Source organism: Stegastes partitus, unplaced genomic scaffold (assembly GCF_000690725.1).
Source record: "Stegastes partitus isolate 25-593 unplaced genomic scaffold, Stegastes_partitus-1.0.2 Scaffold70, whole genome shotgun sequence".
Taxonomy (NCBI): Eukaryota; Metazoa; Chordata; class Actinopteri; family Pomacentridae; genus Stegastes; species Stegastes partitus.
In genome coordinates, this window is record NW_007577801.1 from 355,332 (window position 1) to 376,617 (window position 21,286).

A 21,286-nucleotide genomic window follows, 5' to 3' on the forward strand; every position below is an offset into this window, starting at 1 on the left:
ACACACACACACACACACACACACACACACACACACACACAGGTCTTGCTTGCCTCATCAGCAGCAGAGTGGGTCGGCTCACTGCTGCAATTCTCTCTGTCTCACTCTCCCTCCCCTCATGCATATCTCTTTCTCCTAACCTGGAGCTCCAGCTGCATCGGGAGCCTGCAGAGCAGTGAGCAGGACAAGGGACAGTACTAGCAGCAAGCATGTTTCATGCCACACCACGGAATCCACAACACTAACAAAAAAGAGCTTCAGCCCGTTAACTTCCAAGAACAGAGAAGAGTACAGAGCATTGCAGCTGAAGCCAGAGGACGAGACGACAGAAGAAAAGGAAAGATGACGGACCAACACTAGAAAGGACGAGGTGAGTGATTTGAAATAGAGAGACCCACTTACATATAATGGGCAGGGCAGAGAGCGATATAATTCTGAATCTGGTTAATGCAGTAAACTACTGTAATGTTATGGTGGTCCAGAATGCTATTCCCTGCTCCGTCATGGTGCAGATTTCTCCCTTTTAGTATTCCATAGAAAGTAGCATTATTGCAACAACCACAGAAAATTAGTGATGTAAGGCACAATCACAGCAGAGCTTCATCTGCGATCATCCAGCACAGAATGTAACAGTGTGAGGAAATTTCTGGAAACATTTCAAGGGTGTTAACATGCCCAGTAGTCTGCCGCTTTAGAGCACAAACACAGATGGTTTCGCTTTTTAGTCAGAATGTCTGCAGTTGCGGAGAGATGAAATTTGTGTTGACCTGAATTGAGTGTCACTGCAACACTCTGAGCTCTGGTCCCACTGGCAGAGTTTAAAGCCGTTTGGCTCTGAGGATCACCTATAAATGCACCAGGAGTCCTACTAAAGACTGGGACTGGTCTTAACCTAACAATCAGTGGGGTGGTTTGGGTTTAAGTCAAGTGTCCACATTTTTAAAAAATGGCTGTCATTTCCTCTGCCATTTACATGCATCAGAGAGTTATTGTTCTCTAAACTTCTAATTGAGTAGCAAAAACAGAGGTATTACATGCTCATGACAACTCAAGGCTCATGTTAATCACTAGTTCAGCTAGTGCAGTATTGTAGCCTCATTTTGGGTGGAATGAAAATCTGAAACAAATAACTGAGATTGTTAACAATCCCAGAGGAAGGACAAGACCATGTTTGGTGTAAGAAATAAAATGTATAAATAAACCCTCAAAAACCTAATAAAACACAGATCATGTTGCGAATGTTGACTGTCAGGATACAGTCAAAAAAACAATGAAAAAGGAGTAGACAGCATATGTATAGTTGTAAACCTAAACATTGCGGAAGACAAAAAGAAAATACAAAAACATGAAAACAATGGGCTGGCACACAAGTCAGCAAGCTAGATATTCTAGTGACATTTTAGAAAAGTAACACTACTACTAATAGACTTGGGCGATATATAAGATTTGTTTTTTTTTAAAATCTTCATACCTGCCTGACATTTCATGGATATATGATCTAAATGGTATTTGTATCAAAAAAAAGCTGCTGGTGATAGAAGTCTTTATAATATGTATTATAATAAACGCCCATCTTCCACAGATTCTGATTGGTGGACCCAATGACACACGGTGGATGCCAACACATCAGAGGGCTGAACGGAGATGAAGTAAGGGTGAAGGTGGCAAAATGGCCTTAGAATAAAATCATGTCCCTATAAACTGTTTTGGTCGTTAGAAGAAGTGATCTCACAATAAAGCTACATGTAGCAAGTCATGCACAGGTCGATTCAAGGCCTGCAGGTCCCACAGGCTGATCTGTGAACCACACAGGTTTGGCTAAAATGCAGCAAGCTTAAAAGATAATGAAGATATCCTGTGTACTAAAGGCTAACATTGGCATCCTTGCATTTTTGCAGCGGCACTGTTAATAGGCTTAAGCAGATGATGTTTACGATGGTACATATGCTATATTTGTCGACTAGCACTAGACAGCAGAAACTGATGTGAATATTGTCAGTTTTTCATAAATTTAAAACATCAGGGCAAATCAGGATCACCTAGAACCATGAAGGTCTGTACCAAATTTACAACATATAGCCGTTTTCAGACATAAACCCCATTTTGTTAACACCAATTTAAGTGTCAGCAATCTTATTAAGTCAGACCTATTAACATTTCCATATCACTTTCAATACAAGTCTGAACTGAGCTGTGACACAAAATTACAACACAACTTTCCTCACCTATTTTGATCTAAGATTTCAAATCTACTCGGCTACAAAATTAAATGTCCATCATAATAAAACTTACTGCTGTCGTAACACTAACAGGTGAAAGATACTCATCAATGATAAAAGCAATTTGTTTCCCCCTACAAAACATGAGCTAAAATATGTTGCTTCAAGCTATTTAGAATTATTCCCTCAGAATTTATTTTTTTTTAATACCTGCAGCATCAGACAGCAGTAGGATTCATATTTGTTTCTCCAAAGGTAGAAAGTTGTGCACATTTGCGCAAGTAGAACAACAGTGTTGGTAACTTAATAAGTATTAATGAGTATCATCCCAAGTGAGCATGAAAAACAGATCAATCTAGGCCAGGATTCAAAGGCAAATCATACAAGGTAGGCCTACCTGTCTTCACAACAGAAAAGTGACAAATACATACAGAATGACAATTTTAAAGTCCAGTAGTTTAGTACCATTTCTTTGTAGTTTATTACAAATCTGCAGTATCAGACAGCAGTCGGATCCAAATGTCTCCAAAGAGAAAGAGAACTGTGAGCATTTACGCACAGAGCAACAGCAGTAAGTTAATTAGCTAGTTTTATTTTGAAATTATAACCAACACAGCGAAAGGATCGATCAGAATCTAACAGCAGGTTACTCATCACCTCAGTCAGGTGAGCTGTCAGAAAGGGTCAGTTTGTCATCTGCAGTTTAATACTTCGTTATAATTGCAGCCGTCTTTAGGTTGAGTCCTGAGATTTCTTTTTCACTGTTTAAGAAATCAGAAATAAACTGGACTGTTAGTAGTTTGGACACTTTAATCAGCTACTATTAGTTTAGATTTAGTTTGTGAATGACAAATAGCTCCAGGCTCTCTCTGACACTGGACTAGGGTGCCGTCACTTTAACAGATTGATGAGGCCAGTAATGTTCCATGTCCCATGTCTGAAAGGGGCTTATAAGACATCCAATTTTCCCGTCAAAATTTCAACACGGAGCTTTTAACACAAAAAGAAGAAAAAACAGACTTTAAACTATAAAACCTGTAACATTGTAATTATCACAATTCTTAACATTTTTTTTTTTTACACTGTTTCCTACAATCAGTCTAAGATACCTATCCTCCAACTTAATATTCGTCTCATTCCCTAGAACCCTGACCATGCCTGCGTGCTCTGCTTCTCTGGTCTGCCTGCTCCTCCTGCTACTGTGTGGGCTGCTGGGAGGTTTGGTGCTGTGTATCTGCCCCTCTGTATGTTCCTGCAGTGGAGGTCACCGTGTCGTGGACTGCTCTTCACGAGGCCTAACCAAGCTACCGCCTGGTCTGCAGCACAACATTCGCTTTCTCAACCTCTCATTTAACAGGTAAGCGGCTGCACCTCTACACTATTATTTACAAATGACAACTAATAGATTTATAAATAAGAAAGAGCTTAGCAGAAACAGAGCACAAAAAAATGGGTTAAATCTATTCTTTTCCTAAAGAGGACAGAGCGAGAAAAAAAGAGAAATTTGCCAATGGTGATGATGTGAACAGTTTGTCAGATAAAAATTTGGAATGACTATAGGTGGTCAACTGTCAAATAAATTTAGCTGACATCAAATCTTTAGGTATATCGTATTAGGTATTTTTCTGTTTATTTTAGATTATTACTGCACAGTGACTGCTTGCAAACTAGCTTTGTTGGCTCATAATTATACTGTGGTGTTCTGAAGGTCACAGTATGCAGGACTTGACTGTTAAATATATGTAGCTGTCTAAGTCACTAACAACCAGATCATTGCCTTAAATAGTTATACATATTGTATTATTAAAAAACAAACAAAAAAACCCAGTAAGTTAATATAGTGCATCTGTGAAACTATTAAAAAAAACAAACAAAAAAAACCCTCTTTCTTTAATCTGCAAATAAAAAAGCTGAGCTCACAGAAAGTATACACATATGTACATACACATATGTACACGTATACATCTGTATACACACGCACACAGCAGTACCTGGTTGTGTGACCAGGTAACGCCTCTTATTTTTTAAATACCGTAGCAACCAGAGAAGGCATGATTTGCCTGCCCAGAACTCACATGTTGAAAACAAGCAGAGATCAGAAGAGCAGAGTTTCTATATATGTATCATATATAAAAGAGCTGTTTGTGATATCTCTTCATCAATAATCAAAATTATATGGCATATATTATATACACTTGTGTGACAGTGGGCGTACACAAAAGATCAGGCTGAGGTAGATGTCGTTACCAATAAGCGGAAAATAGTATATATATGTGTGTGTATATGTGTACATACACATACACATTCTTTTATATGCAATACAATACAAATCAGGTCAAATGTCCTTTGACTATTTCTACCTTAACTAGGTGCTTTTGGTAGCCATCCACAAGCTTCTGGCAAGTTTCTGGTTGTATCCTTCGCCAGTTCTCTAGAAAGTATTGGTTCAGTTAACTAAATTTGTTGGTTTGAATTGTTACTTCAGTACAGTAGAGTTCTTAATGGGGTTTCAAGTCAGGACGTTGGGGAGGCCAGTTAAAACCTTAACTCTACCCTGATTTAACCGTTTTTGGTGTGTTTTGGTTCATTGTCTTGCTCGACCAGTCAACTGCATCCAAAAGTCACCCTTCTGAGACTTGAGGTAATCCTCCTCCTTCATTATTCCATATACACCAATGTGATTTTGGGATCTGGAGAGTCAATACTGTGAACTCATTACCCCAGACCCAATCACCACTTTAAGACTAAGCACTGGTTGTGAGAGTTTGAGAGGGCTTGAAACCGTAGAAAAAGGAGCGCAGCACATTCAGAATGGGTAACATTAGGATGTCAACGTAACTACGTCTCTCAACGATACTGCTAATTGATGGGGAATGGTGCTCTTCTTGGTATTTTGGATTATACTTTTTTGTAAAAAAAAAACAAAAAAAAACACATTAAAAACAAGTTTAAGATTGCCTTGTTTTCTCATTGGCACTGTATATAAATTAACGTTCTTGAGCAGCACATTGCAAGGACTGTTTTGAACTAACCACTATTATATACTATAAGGTGATCAGTGAAATTTAAAATAAATACAATAATTATTTACAGCAAAGAAGGCAATTGTTTATGCAAATCACTTTACAGACATTTAGGTTCTGTTGATGAGAGTAGTCAGAGCACTGTGGACAGAACCACAGGTTTTAATCACAAAATAAAATTAAACTCTGCAGCATTAGATTAGAATTGAAAGCTCCATCCTAAACAGATATTATTTAAATGTCACTACATTGAGCTTACAAAACCTCTTTTACGCTTTATCTTTATAAAATGAACGCAGGGCTTTTTCTTTTACCGTTTAGTTTTAATAGTTTAAGGAGGAAAACAGTTTAAATTCTTCTACCACTAACACCAGCATTCAGTTAGAGAAACAATGAATACAAAGTAAGACAGAGTTTGTCTGCAGCCTCAAATCACTAAAACCCTGCTGCTCTGAAACGGAAATTCTGAATGACAGTACAGATGATGTTCTGAATTTCAGATGGAATTTCTGAACACAGCCACAGTTAAACAAATGGCTGAAGAATGCTTGCTTCTATGCATTAACTCATGTTTGTGCAATTTAACTCCTTGTGCTGGTTACTAGCATACACAACATATCTGGCTAGTGAGGGATGAACTGCAAGCTCAGCAGTCAAACTGTGCATTCCTGGTAACTCCCTCTTTGTGACATTACAGTGTGTATCCATTTCAGCAAACTACCAAAAGTCAGAAAAGCCATGAATCCCATTTACTGAAAATACAAACAACTCATGAATATGTGATAAATTACCTAAACAGAAAGCAACCAGATGCTGCCACTTACAGATTACCTTCCTAGCAGATTTCTTCCCCACACCATCAATGTTTGGTTGTGTATATTTTGTGGAGAGCAGGACAACTACTTTGTAGATTTTATACATATACCAATTTTGCTACGAACTATGGGCAAGTCTCTTAGGAAAAGCTAAAGACAGGAAGACTCACAGAAAGGGTGCATGATAGTGTTAAAAAGTCGATTTTTCTGCACTTGAAGATTTGAGAATGGAACAGCCCTGAGCTTTCACACACTTGGCAGGAACACACCTGAAAGTCCATGACTCCGTAAGTGTGGAGATTAACACTGGGCTTTGTTGTGTTCCTTGAACTGTTCCTGACCAGTTCTCTGCAGTGTGATGGAGCTTACTGTACTGCTGGGGAAGGATGCTGCCATCAGGCAGCGCCAAGAGGGCTTGCTCTGTAATGGGGATCGACCAATATGGGTTTTTTAAGGCTGATGTCGATTTTGATTATTGCTGGTTGAGAAAAGCAGATAACGAATATATGGCTCTGATATTAAATGTTGTTTATAACAGCATGTGATAGCAGGGAATCTGTCATTCATAACTAGGTTTGTTATTGACTATTACTAAATGTATACATACATATATATATATATATATACATATACACTAAATGTTATTTATTAAAAGTATGTGATAGCAGTAATAGCAGGAAACCTATCATTCAAAGCTAGACTACTTTGTAAATAAGGGTTGCTATTACTGAATAAGTGCAATAGAAACAGGAGTAATGACACTGAAGCATCACATGATGTTACGAAGCTCTCCTGTTCACTGTGAGATTAACTGATTGAGACCAATAACAGTTTGTCTCCTGCAGTTATATCTGCTGTTCTTATCTGGAATCAATGACCATTCTATCACTTTTATTGTCCACTAAGGTTCATATCTTAAAACATGTTATTTATTTTTTTCCAGGCTCTGTTTCAGGGCAATCTGTGGCTGCCTCCTAAAGTAGCTGCTAGCTGTTAGCATAACCGTAGCCACTGTGAAAGCAGCTAATGTCCTGACTTGTAGTGATGGCTGTGCCTCTTGTCCAGTTTTTGCAGGTTGTCACTCAGCTAGAGAGACGTGTCTGTCAGGTAGAACAGAGTTGTACAGTTTGTCTGACTTTAGAATGACGTTATGTGCTCCAGATAGCGTTAGCTGCAGTTGAAGAAGCACAGCTAACATCTTAGCAACAGACATAGCCTAGCACTACCAGCAGAACCAGGTCCAACTGCACCACTTGTTAAGACCTACAAGTGAATTACTGACATCTTTCTGTTATATTAGGAATGTTTGTGGAACTCTGCAGTGTTTATTACACATGTAGCGTTTCTGCTACCTCACCTTCCAAAACTCAAACTTGCTGGCGCATCACTGCTCTATAAATGCACTACAATGTCTGTGCTCTCTCTCTGTAAAAACTAACTGTGATTGGCTGTTACTTGTGACATGTAACAACCAATTGATAATAATTGATAACCGATAATCTAAAAATGCCAACTATCAGCACCAATAGTTGGCTGGGCCGATAATCAGCCGATTCCTATTCTGTAACAATGTTTAGCTGAGTGGTACATGTCAAAATAACACCCGCATAAATGGCAAGACCCAAGGTTCCCAGCAGAACATTACATTGCAAAGATATGACAAATGCTATTCACTTCACCTGTCAGTGAAAGATTGGTGTAAAGTTGAATAGACACATATGTGAATAGGTTTCTATATTTTCTGTTGTAGAATGATAATTCTAATTTTTGTTTATCATTGAAGGTGTAACAGGTAGTGATGGTTTACTATCCTGCTCACAACTGATATTTTCAATTTAACACTCTTCTGTCAGCTTGCAGGATCTGGACGGCCAGCTCAGCCACTATGCCCACCTGCGAACCCTGGACCTGTCCTACAATCGCTTGGAGAGCCTGCCCCCTGCCTTACCACGGTCTCTGTGGGACATTCGAGCAGCAGGGAACCATCTACGCACCCTGGACAAAAATGACACAGCTTACCACTGGAATCTGAAAGTACTGGATTTGTCAGACAATGAGCTGGAAAGAGTGGTCTTCATCAATAACACACTCTTAAGTCTACACGCTCTCAACCTTAGTCATAACAGGTTTTGGACTGTGCCAACAAACATGCCACACAACCTGGAAAGCATTGATTTGTCACATAACTATCTGGCGCAGATCATACCTGGATCATTAGATCGATTGCAGAGGCTGGCTCAATTCTATCTGCATGCTAACCGCTTCTCATGGTTGTCTGAAGGAATCTTTGATAAGCTGATTGGGTTGGAGATGATAACTCTTGGGGATAACCCCTGGGCTTGTGAAGAAGAAGAAAACATAACAAGGCTCCTCAGATGGGCTGAGCAAACCCATGCAACTGTCTTAGGTTGCCCCTGTTATACAAGACCCATCTGTGGGAAAACTCATCTGGCAACAACAGGAAAGCACTCCGCTCTGTTCACAGAGCCACCACTCTGGGTTAACAGCAGAGGTGAAAGGCATGATGGCCAATCACCTGCAAGGACTGCAGAGGTCACGTCTAGCTACCAAGCAAAATCTGCGCTTTTTGAGACTGGAATTTATCAGGACAAAAGAGATGTGAACGAATCTGAGGACCACATTTTATTTGTCTGGACGTCTTCCACAAGTTTTAACAGTTTCTCTACACACACAAGCACGGCACAACCACAGTCTGCAAGCAAGAAGCCCAAAGTAGCTAATTCACGGAATAAAGGGCATGGACTACATGTTGACACTAAACAAACTGTCACCCTGACTATTGTAGCCCTGATGATCACATTCACCATCTTCTGAACCGTCTTGACTGGATACAGATCATAGCATCTACCCAATTATTTTGGACAGTTAACAAATTACACTACTTAGCACCCATACTTTGAGTTTCCTTGTAAAAACTCTTGCAACTATTACTGCTTTATGTCAGTCAGCACACAGCGCCTTTTAAATTCCTGTACACAAAGATGACCTGTATAAAGACAAAAAGCTACTCAAAATATTGAATACATGATTCAACTGGTGTGTTAATGTCGATACTCAGCTCTTAGCATAAAGTAATGCTTGCACATTGACAGACGACTGTGCTCTATGTTTTCTTCAAAAATGTGATGCTTGTGCTACATTTGCCCTGATGAGCCATTTAGAACAGGAGTGGCCACTAACAGTATATAACTTTTTATAGTTCTCAGTGGTCGTATTGGTTCACTCTTTCACTAAGAGGTAAGGAGACTAAATGTACATACAAAAAAATGGGCAAAGTTACCAATAAAGGCCCAGTTGTAGAGAAAACGTTAGGAGTACAACATTTTCTACAAATTACAACAGCATGATGCAAACTCCCATAATATAATGGATGCATCATGTAAAACAAGTAATGTAACATGTAACAAAATAGACTGTAAGAAAAAATACCAAAGCAAAAGAAAGAGAAAATTTGGTTGAAAAGACCAGATGGCCCATCAGAATGTCAGCAAACAACAGTATGTTTCGTGTTATGCTTTGCAAAAGTTCATTAGATCAAATCTTTCATTGTTGTGTCATTTTTAGTCAGCATAGTCATACTATTATTGCTGCTTTTTTTTCGCTAAAGTCAGACGCCGGGTTTTTCAAAACTGGCTGATAACACTTTTGGTAATCTGTTGTAATAAATATCAGTTTTAGGTAAAAAGGGTACCCACTCCATCAGCTGCAGTGGTAACTAGACTGGACAGCAGGGAAGAGCAAGAAGTCTGGTCTGGGTCAGGAGTTGAAGGGCTGACATTGAAGGCACTTCGCAAAACTGAACAAACAAAAGGGTGGGGCAGTTCATTGCTTTGTCCACATTTCCACTGCATTTAGGTTGACGTAAATGAAAGACTATGTTTGTAAAACTTCATATTTGTGACTTTCCTGGCTGATGATTTAAATTTGGAGACCTGAAGAAAAAAAACAAAAAAACTGTTTGGATTCCCTCCCAATAAAAAAAGAAAAAAAAGTTAGTGGACATCAGTGGTAAAACGTAGAAGAATTCAGCACGCCTATCAGCATGGTGAACTTTAAACTGAAACTCACTGGGGAAAATCTAAAGCACTGTTGGTCTACAAATCTCAAAAAACTCACTTGCCGCTTTTGCCACTGTGATTAAAATGATGGACTGTTGACTTTGCCCAGATTCAGTAAACATTCTTTCGCAAATAAAAATAAATGAATACGAATGCAGCTTGACACTTGGTCATTTATGAAACAATCTTTCACAAACTAAATACAGATCCAATCACAGCCTTATCATAGCCTCCCTGGACACACTTGTCCATGTCTTTGTTGCTGAGACAGATGGACTTAAGATGTCTGTGCACACAAACAGATCACATAATGCAAAAAAATAACAATAATAACAGACGACATAATGGATTTCAGCAATTGCATAGTGGTTACAGTTCCTCTGTGTTGGCACATAGGGATATCTAAAATAATCCAAACTGATACTAAGGTTGTGTCATGTAGGATGGCATTACCTCAAACAGCATCAAGCTCAAATTTGGATTTTTTTGAAACAGAAATCGTTAGGGTAGTTGCTTTTGATAGGTGTGTCCATGTAAGATATGTAAGTGCATAAATTGCCAAGCTGTAAAAATGTAATACAATGCAGGCACAGGATCTTCAGCAGGGGTCCTTTCCAAAACAAGGTTAAGTACAAACTCAAAAATCGAACCCTGACACGAGGGAAAACTCTGGGTTTTCCATTTCAGAGACAGACTTAAAGTCTGAGTCAGTGACTGAGTCCCTCTCTGACTCCTCCTATTCTGCTGAGCATGAAAAGCTGCGTGACACACCGTTTCTTCTTCACATTCATACACTCAATAATACATTAATCTGCTTTTCGCCTTCAGGACATCAAAATCCCAGCTAGACAACAGATCATTACCAAAGGACCATTTAAGATGGCCGTTTTTACCATCCTTTACCGTGTTTTCTTTATAAAACCTTAGGATATAAAACCCCTTAATTAAGTCCTTGGAAAGAGGAGTGAGGTATCTCATGACAAGCCCAGCCACACTGTCCCCAGAAGCTCTTCTACACTACGCCAGTTTAGACTGGCAGAAAACATTATGACCGCTCCCTAGAGGAGAGACGTCCTCATCCTGTAAGGGCCTGATGCAATGCCTTATTTTCCGTCTAAGTAAGCATGCCTCTACCTCGCTCCAGGCAATGAGGGATATATGGTAAGACATCTCACTCATCTTTCAGTTTTAATATTTTAACCTAACGTTCTTTTTTAACATTCGTATTGGTATCTCTTTATGGGATATAGAGATTTGAGGTTTTTTTTAGCCAGGGCACTGCTGAGTTTTGATGGCTCTATGTGAGCAAAATGTGAGGATGCAGTAAGCTGGTCATGAGTGAACTGTATATCTCTAGTTTAAAGTTCCAGATAAAGCTAATGACTTGACAATTGCTAAGACTTGACATAGGAATTATTATGCTCAAGCTGTTGTCCTGATACTGTGGTGGGCACTGTAGTGGACTATATTATACTGTAAGGTGTTTCTAATATTTTGTCATGCTCATACAGGGAATGTCAAAAATATTAGAAACATTTTACAGTATATATTAAAGAATGCAAGAAACACTACAAGGGTGTCTAATTTTTCTAGTCACTCTTTACTGCTGTTATGTTTTTGTATCTAGTGTGCAGACATACAAAAACGTGTAAGTGGGACTTGCTGAAGTCCTCTTCCATCTCTCAACAACAAGTTAACAGTTACAATTGTTTCGTACGTTTTATTCAAACCCATATCATCAATACTACCAGCCATTCTCCACAGTGCTTTTCCTACTGATACTGCCATTACTAACATGTTCAGGGAAAGGTAATAATATAAGCAAGCACCATTTTGTACTATGAAAACCTCAAAGCACCAGATAATAACCAGACTGTAAAGACCAAATGTAAGCTTCACAAGGAAAAAAAAAAGGTTCACAGACAGAGAAGTAAGAGGTACGACCAGGTCTTACCTGCGGGCAACGTAGTAGAATACTGGGTTGCCGGTCTTGGAAGTTCCTGCCTGGTAGAAAATGTTGAGTGTCTTTAAGGCTTTGAACTCCTCTTTCTCATGGACCTGGTGCCTACAGAACAAGCCAGAGTGCTTAGGATCAGCCAACATTCATTTATTTGACAACCTTTAGTGCCGTTACATTGAATGTCAGGTGTTGTAGAGGAAGATTCTGCAAGGACTACGCATATCATGGCAGTCTTGAGTTTCCAATGACTCCTAGAACTCTGAATTTTTTAATGACGAAATGATTAAAACGCATGCGTCTTCAAAAACGTCATGAAAAGCAAATAATGCATTTTGATTCTCTCATAAATTTATTACAGATCTTCTGGAAACACACTAAATCTGCTGGGTACAAAATATACATGCAGCAATGTCAATTTTTAGTTACGTTTCCTTGGCCATTTTCACTTCAGCCATTTATACGCTTTCTGATACAGACTTGTTACTTCAGACCAGTCCACAGAATCTCGATGGGGTCAGTCAGGATTTTGGGGAGGCCAGTCTAAAACCTTAATTGTAGCCTGCAAATGAGCAAATTCTTTACCACTTTTCAGGTATGTTTTGGCTAATGCCCAACTGCTTCCAAGACCCAAACTTCTGGCTGATGATTTTAGGTTTTCTTGAAGAATGTGGAGGTAAATCTCCTTCACTATTCTATACACTTTAAATAAAGCACCAGCTCCACTGACAGCCCCAGAGTGTAACAGTGTCGCCATTATGCTCAACAGTAGGTTTGGTGTTCTTGGGGATAAAGGCGTCATCTTCTCTCCTCCAAACATATTTTTCTGAACATTGTGGCTAAACAGCAAATTTTTTTGGGATTAATTTGACCACATAATTTTCAACCAGAAGGCCTTTTGTGTTGTCCATGTGATCAGCAGCAAACTTCAGTCGAGTCTTAAGGTGCAGCTTCGAGAGGAAGGGCTTCCTTCTTGCATGGCAGCCTCATCCTCTCAGTCCATTGTAATATAAAACACAGTTGACTGTGGATCATAATCACTCGCAACAAGTTAAGAGGCCATGCCACGAAGAAAATGGGATTAATATAACTGTATACATCACCAAAACTGATAATTTAAGTTGCTGTATGTGTATTTTGCAGATTTTGAGGTCCTATAATAAACTTGCAAAAGAACCAAAATGCATAATTGTTATTGGGATAAAGACACTGGAAACTCAAGACTGCCATGACATGGTCTTTATTAGTGTATGTAAATGTTTTTTGTTTTGTTTTTTACAACTGTAAGTATTTGATAAAAGGATACATTTAATATTTAAGCTGACATTGTCAGATATAAAATATACATATAGCTTTGAATATCACTTTTAAGTTGTATAAGGAGATGTATGTATCAAGGGGTAGCGCACTGCGTGTTCGTATCGTTTCAGCAACACACATTTGCCAACTACCTGCTGACAGGTAAGATAGATAGCTAGGTAGCTAGACAGACAGACAGACTTTATCCATCCCCTTGGAGAAATTCAAGAGGTAACTTGCACGCTCATGACAACAAGTGCAGGTATTGGGACAAATCCATTATGTTACAAGCTGGTGGCAATCCTACCTGGTCATGAACTCCTCAAACTTGGAGCTGGTTAGATTGAGACTGGACCAGTGAGTGTCAGCCACAGGTTTGTGTTCCGGGGGTCCCAAGTAGGCCAGCAGGGTCGCCATCTTGTCAAAAGGCCGCCTGCCTACAGCCTTATGATCCCTGGAAAAAGATCACAATCATTTTATAAAAACATAATCTGACATTAGTCTTCAGCGACAGATAAAATGATTAACCGTACCTGTTGCTGGAGAGATACTGGCCGATCCTCTCCTGGTTATTCCACAGAAGGCGGTGCAGGGCCAGCACATTACCATCACTGATAAAGGACAGACTGTGGTTGACCGAGTCACTAGGTGGAGAATCAGATGCTATGTCCAAGAAAAACCTGTGGTGGAGAGAGGAGAGTACACACTCAGCCTATTTACTGGACAAAATCTACACCAGGCACCTCACTGCTTTAGTTTGCAGAACCTTTGGTATGTTAGAAGTGCATGTCAGACCACACTGCCCAGTGCCTGCAGATGTCAGATTGAAGGTGTTTCTTGCACCAATTACCTGCAACTTTCTGAAATCAACACGCTCACATTCATACCCACTGCAGGCTGTTAAGTGGATATGAGCTTTGCACACAAGTGGTGCTGCTGAAAACAGAATTATGATGTAACAGTATCACATTGTCCTTGAGATTAATGGTATAACTTGACACTTGATAAAGAAAAAACTGACATCCAACATTCCTTACAAATGCAGCTGACATGTATAATGCACTGATAACTCACTGCTGTATGAGTCACAATTATTACCCTACTAAAAATATATACACACTGGCCGAGAAATAAGCCATAAAATAACCTCCAGTGTGTCTTACCTCCTGGCTGAATCAAAGTTGCTTTTCACAAAGTCATTAAAAGGCCTCATGTGTTCTTCTTTTGTAAACAGGACATGGTTTGCAATACTCTGCAGAATCTGAAGAAAAACAAAAGAAATACACAGCACACACATTACAGCAAAGTGAACTGCTGGTGAAATCAGGTCTCCACCTTCACAGTGTCTGGTTTTCTAGAAAGAGATACACGGTCCTGCCTGAGTCACTACGGCCTACTTGCTGCCACAGTGGTTATTGCGATCATGGTATCTTCATGCTAAACCTGCTGAATACTGGTCTGTACTATGATTTGGGGATGGAGCCTTCACCCTGCAGGACTGATTATAACACTCAAGTGCCATCCCATTTTCTTCTACAATTGTAAACAACATATAATAACACACAGACTAGAAGCTGCCATTGTAGGATGAAAGCATCTCTCCAGTCAGCTTCATCACTTAGCATTCATATCAACCAGCCTTACCTTGGACATTAGTTTGAGACCCCGTTCTATCCTAGGTAGGGGCTTCTTGTCCAAGATGCCAGCCTCATACGGAGACACAATGGCTGGGTTGACGAAGCGCAGAAACATGGCGCTGCCCACTGCACCTATGCTGTTCTGTGGGAATCGCTGACTCACCACCTGTGTGAGGGAGGATGGAAGGAGTGGGGGAAGACAACAGAGGGGAAATAAAGGGGATGTGAACAACAGATGGAACAGAAAAGAAAGGTATGAAAAGACGACCCAGTTTGAGCAAAGGGAAGGAGAAAATATTAAAAATGGATTTCAGTACAATAAAGAGCAAAGGGGGCAATGATGAGAATAACAAAATACACATGTATCAGTATGTGTAGCAGAGCTGAGTGAGCTGAGCCATGACCAGAACAGTAAAAGATGCCGAGTTCAGGAGAAAGAAGACACATGAAGAGAGACTTGTAAACAACCCCAGTTCTGTAACAAGAGTGAGAAAGGATCTTACTCCAGTTACAGCCCAAGAAAGATGAAAGAAAGAAAAAGTAAAACAGGGAACCAAACTGTCTCCTCTCTGTTGGTAAATGATGAAAACTGGAAGTTATCACAAAAACAGAAGGCGAATGACAGATGTAGAGCCATGAGTTGTAGTGCAAAGCAGTGGATGGATGAGCTGTACAGGTGACCATCCAAAAACATTACTACCTGCACATCACATCTTGCTTTGAAGAAAAGCAGGGCTGTGTATGACACATTCCAGAGGGGTTACAATGTAACGTCACGAGTTCCAAAATCGGACAGAGTCAGTGCTGTTGAGAGTTCAGTTTGTCCCTCATCAAGCTGCCAATCAGTCCAGAAAATTCAAGCATGATTGCAGATGAAAAAAGCATGTGAAACATCTCTTTTAAGGAATCTGTGTCACTGTTTATTATATTAATCATTAAAAAAAGGGCAAAAAAAAATCCCTCATATAAACGATCAGGCCAGGTCCAGACCAGTCTCAGATATAACGCTAATTACTGTTATCCTCTGTTTCTACATATCTGCTGAGAAGATGTAAGGTACATTTGACACAGTGGTGCCAAGGGTAATTTCAGACTATAACAATTTTAGGCTTATTTTTGTAGTCTTGCTGATCATTTCTCTGAGTAAAAATAACACTAAACTTACTGAGTTCTATTTCAAGCTCTAAACAGGATTGAAATCACAACAAGTCAGATGGGTGGAGACACCCAAACTGTCAGATGATGATGATCAGACAGGTTGAAAGCAAACCTTCAGGTTTGTCAAACTTATCTGGATGATTACTGTTTTTGAAACACAGTTCACAAACTGAACTCCTGCTCCAGATCAACCCTACAGAACATGTAAATATATTTGCAGTTTTCCTGCAGAGTGATGGATTGCTACAAACATTTTGGTTCTGCTCAGATTATGTCCCTGCGCCAAACCGTTTGCCAGCTACTCTGTGCTGTGTGCCCACTTTGTATTTAGTTCATTCAATTTGTTTGTCTACTCTTACCATCATCATTTCTAGTTTCACTGCTACCTATCACTATAGAGGGCTGCAGAGGACTAGGTTAATATTATCCAACCTGAACCTGAAAATATAGAACAACTCATGGACTCATGAACAACTCACACCTTGAATCTGACAGAAGTAAAGCCGCACAGGAAGCATCTTTAGAAACGCTTTGACAGTGGCTGTATGCCAACATTATACTGCATGTATGCATTCTGCTTCACCCGCTTGTCTTTTAAAATACATTGGATGAATTTTTTGTATGTTTCTGATGAAGGTTGACATGGAAAAGATTGGCTTGGGCCACCACAGAATACTTAGCCATCATAAGCAGGGTTTTACATGCAGACATCAGCGCTGCAGAAAGTGACATCTTAGGAAGCACTCAGCAGGTCTACCTAAACAGTGTTTCCAATAAGTCTGATCATCACAATGCTTGTATTAGTTGTCCTGTCGAAATATGTTGTAGCAATGTTGGCACATTTTTTTGATCTAGGCAATCATTGAGTACAGCGTTATCAGACTTCATACAAATGATGAAAAAATGATAAAATCTTGAAAGTATTAGTTGCATATTGTCTGTAATACAATGTCAACAAAGCTGAAAACTGAGGTAACAGCAACCACAATATGTGATATGCAGTCTCTCTATCTTAAAGTGATACTTCACCCAAATTCCATCTTTTGTAAGCTTGATTACACTGAATTCCAGTGGTGACAATTTATGGCTGTGGCCAAAATAATTACTTTGTCCACGACGGCTTCAGTAGCCAAAGCTTTCTTAAAACATGGTCCTGTTGGGGGAAGTATCGGTTTGAGAAACTGACCTGTGAAGTAAAGGAATGTTTTTGTGCTTTTTTTGCTTTTTTTTTTTAAAAATGAAGTAATAAATGAAGAATGAGAAGCACATCAGAAGAAGTCATGTCCGATAAAGGGAGTACTGACGTTAACCGTCACAGCACATATGGAATCTGCATGCATGAGCACATACAACCATACCATCACTGTCCAACAAACCAGATATCTACGTATGCGGAGTTCCCTCTCCCTCTCATTTTAAGCACATTTTGAGTAACATCAACTAAACTTGAATGTCTTTGTTTTCTCTATTGAAAAAGTAGGAAGAATATATGCTGAGTATATCTGACAGAACTTCTCAAACACTGGCAAAATAACCAAATTCAAAGAGTAGAATAGATGCACCAGGGAAAAAACAGGTCTATCAAGCTTCTTTATCAACCTTGTTATACTCCAGCAGTCACAGTAGTAGTGTGTACCTACAATGGGTGCCTAGAGAACTCTCTGAGGTATAATCTCATTTAAAATGTGAGAAGCACCAATATTTGTCATGATTTTGACAAATTAGGTAACTGAATGCTTCTTGGTTGTGCTTGTGAAGGTATGCATGTTCAACATGTACACTCTGTCAGCTCTACCCAAATATACAAACAGCGCCAGAGCTCTGAAAAACAATCCATTATAATTCTAGTTCCAAAAAACCCTGCACTAGAAAAAATAATGACGACAGACCAGGGACTTTAAATTCTAATTTTAGAAAATAGTTGGAGAGGATCATAACAGAGGAGCTCTGTCATGAGGTGGAGTCATCCCTTAATATAATTTATCTACAGAAGAAATTGTAGCACAAGTGACACCATTTCCAAAACACTGCGCCTCATTTTGAAGCACTAAGTCCTGCTACATATGCCAGACTGCTTGTACCTTAATTTAGTTCTGCTTTTACCGCACAACCTCCACACACTGCGTTTAACAAAATGAGTCCAGTTGAAGGTTAATCCTGTTTTTGATTGTCGTAATACTCTTTTTTTATCAAACAGGCTACAAGTAAAACTTAATGCAGCACTTTGACACAGTGGAAAGCAGTTTTCTTTTCTTTTCTTTTCTTTTTACATTTTAAATGACACCCTGTATTACTTCTTAAAATCTTGAATGGTTGTTCTAGGTTCTGCTTTTTTATTTGTTGATATTACAATTTAAATTACATAAGATTTAGGATGAAACTTCAGTTCTCTGAGTTTGTGGCCGAGACCTCCAACAGGCTTCCCATTTGGTTCACACATGGAGTGGCTGGACTTTACTCTAAGGTGGCCGAGACCACTGCTTGGCTCTGGCCTTGACTGGCACACATATTGCAAGTGTCAGTACAAGAATCCATCAGTGCCTGTATTTCTTCTGGAGAGTCACTGTCTTAATGTCTTCAGGAATACTGTGTTAATTTTTTACTGAGCACAGTCCATAAATGTCTGCCATGATGGATTTTTTTTTTTGGCAAATTTGCATAATGTGAAAAACAGTAAAATGACATATTTAGGAGATTCTTGATTTAATATGTGGCATAACGGGATGGGCCGACACATTTTGACCATAAATGGGTAAGATTGTGGATGGGAGTGCAGTGTGTTAATCATTATCTGCTATTTTATGCCTTTGTTCACTTTACTTTGCACATGAGCATCATAACAATGTGCACATCTTTAACAAAAAGTAATCACAATTAGCCTTGTGGAGGCGCAACACTTAGCAGTTAAAAAGGTTACAATTTTAAAAGGTCAACAGTTAAAGACTTGAGTCAGCCGGGAATGCTACACATTTAATTTTAAAACATGAAAAATGTGACCCGGCAGCAGTCATGCAATCAGGTTACATCTGGCATACATTCATCATTTATCGTCTTACAGTGAGAGTTACAAAATCTATGTCCTGCATAAATCAAACTAATACCAATTAGGAAAGGACGTTAAAGATGCTATTCTTGGGAATGAGATCCATTGCAAACTGTGGCAAGTAACAATGTGCATGTTGCACCATACCTTAACTCTATTATGAGTAAACATACATACAAGTCATTAAAGTGGCACTCATGCGGTTGTTTGAATTCACTTGTGTATTCTTGTTCTTTGAAGTTACATTTGGTCTCAAATAACAACAAATTAGATTGGTGATGCCATTACTCTCAAAGGCCAGTGTGTTTGGTCAGCAAATAATGAACATTTAAAGGGTGTCACGTATTGACAAATGTAATGTTTGCAATGTTTACAGTCTTACTGATGTCGAGCAGCCTACTAACTTTTGCAGTGTTAAATCATTCTACTGTGAGTCTAATCAGTGCCATATAGATATTTTAGGTCAGACCTCAAGGCCTTAATAACCTCATCTCTCAGAGTCTATGTTGATTTGCTGTTTAATTACAGTTAAAGGTCACTTCTGATAAAAATCTTTTTTTTCCCCTTCTTTTTATCATGCTTAGTCCATCCGGTGTTGTTTATATGCTAGAGGAGATCTAATGAGCGAAATATGATGGGCTGAAAAACAAGGATTCTAGCACCAACGCTTTCACACTCTACAGACCTAAGGAACCAATCCTTTCAACAAAGCAGGGTGGAGCTTTCTGTATCTATGTTCTTCAGAATCAGTTTAGTAGGTGAGCCAGTGTGCTCGAGTGGCAGGTGGCGATACTGGCAGGGACTTTGTAGATGCACAGTCACCTAGTTACCTTTTCAACTAAAAAGTAATTTTGCTGCACAAAGATGAGTTTTTAAGGGTTCACGTGTTGTCTTCAGCCCACCTAATAGCAGCCACCTTATAGTGAAGTGACATTGTACACAATTTCAGTGGTTTTCAAAACCTATCAACTGACAAGTGACAAATTGAAGGAGCCAACATAAAGCATCTTAGTACGGTGTGGAGCTACCACATGCCTCCACAACAGCCTCGATCTGGTTAGGCATCGATTCCCCAAGTCTCTAAACGCTACTGAAAGAATGAACACCATTCTTTTAAAAGATGTTCCTTTATTGTGTGTTTTGAGCATGGTGTCGAAATGTGACAAAATCTGCTGGGTCAAAAATATGCAAACATGAACTCTAATATTTGCTTAAATGTCCTCCGGCCATTTTCACCTAAACTAGGTGTTTTTGGTAGCCACCCACAAGCTTCTGGCAACCTCTGGTTGTATCTTTACCAATCCTTTTGAAAGAATTGGTGCAGTTCAACTAAATTTGTTGGTTATCTGACACAGACTTGTTTCTTCAACACAGTCCACATGTTCTTGATGGGGTTTAGGTCAAGACTTTGGGGTCATTGTCTTGTTAGAACACGCAACTGCACTGAACACCCAACCTTCTGGCTGATGAGTTCAGGTTTTCCTGAAGAATGTGGAGGTAATCCTTCTTCTATATTTCATTTACTTTATGTAAAGGATGTCAGGATGATCAGACAGTTCTTTTGTCTTCCAGAGAGTGCATCACGCTAACTTTAGGCACTCCATTAAAAAAGAATAAGAAAAAATATACAAGCTACACCAAAGACAATTTTTCAAAAAAAATAACAATGCCCTTAAATTCTCCAAAAAATTTATGAGCCTCAAACAAGAATTTACAAAGCACATGTGGTGCACACGGTCATTCAGATGCAGCATTTATGTAAAGAGTAAGTGGAAGGACATCAAGGAGACAACAGAGGCAGATTGACATACATCTATGTTGTGTTAACGATTTGATCATAACAATCGCAGCTAAATTGTTCTGTCCTGAGTGTATGGGTACAAAGATGTCCTTACAAGAGGAACCTGCAGCAGCCATTAACAGCTTTTTTATGAATAATAATTTTGATTTAAACACAAAGCTCAAAAGAGAGGATAGGACATCCTGGATGTATGTATGATTTACACTATTAAAGTGCACCAATTGCTTAGGATCGGGCCCCTATTGGATATATATT

The 21,286-nt window shown here is 39.2% G+C and overlaps 2 protein-coding genes across 6 annotated transcripts in view; one reads left to right on the top strand and one right to left on the bottom strand.

The window, feature by feature from the left end:
- The window catches only part of nf1a (neurofibromin 1a), a 120,715-nt gene that overhangs the window by 40,353 nt on the left and 59,076 nt on the right, over positions 1 to 21,286 (bottom strand). For all 5 annotated transcript variants that reach the window (XM_008276383.1, XM_008276382.1, XM_008276380.1 and 2 more), the window contains 5 exons: positions 15,037 to 15,195; positions 14,556 to 14,653; positions 13,926 to 14,072; positions 13,700 to 13,846; positions 12,091 to 12,201 (listed from right to left, as the gene is read on the bottom strand). In XM_008276383.1, coding sequence (XP_008274605.1) covers positions 12,091 to 12,201; positions 13,700 to 13,846; positions 13,926 to 14,072; positions 14,556 to 14,653; positions 15,037 to 15,195 — 662 coding nt within the window. The remainder of the gene's footprint in view (positions 1 to 12,090; positions 12,202 to 13,699; positions 13,847 to 13,925; positions 14,073 to 14,555; positions 14,654 to 15,036; positions 15,196 to 21,286) is intronic.
- On the top strand, positions 3,236 to 9,026 carry omgb (oligodendrocyte myelin glycoprotein b). The gene is made up of 2 exons (XM_008276376.1): positions 3,236 to 3,576; positions 7,911 to 9,026. The coding sequence occupies exons 1-2, from the start codon at positions 3,374 to 3,376 to the stop codon at positions 8,890 to 8,892; spliced, it is 1,185 nt and encodes a 394-aa protein (XP_008274598.1). The 5' UTR covers positions 3,236 to 3,373; the 3' UTR covers positions 8,893 to 9,026.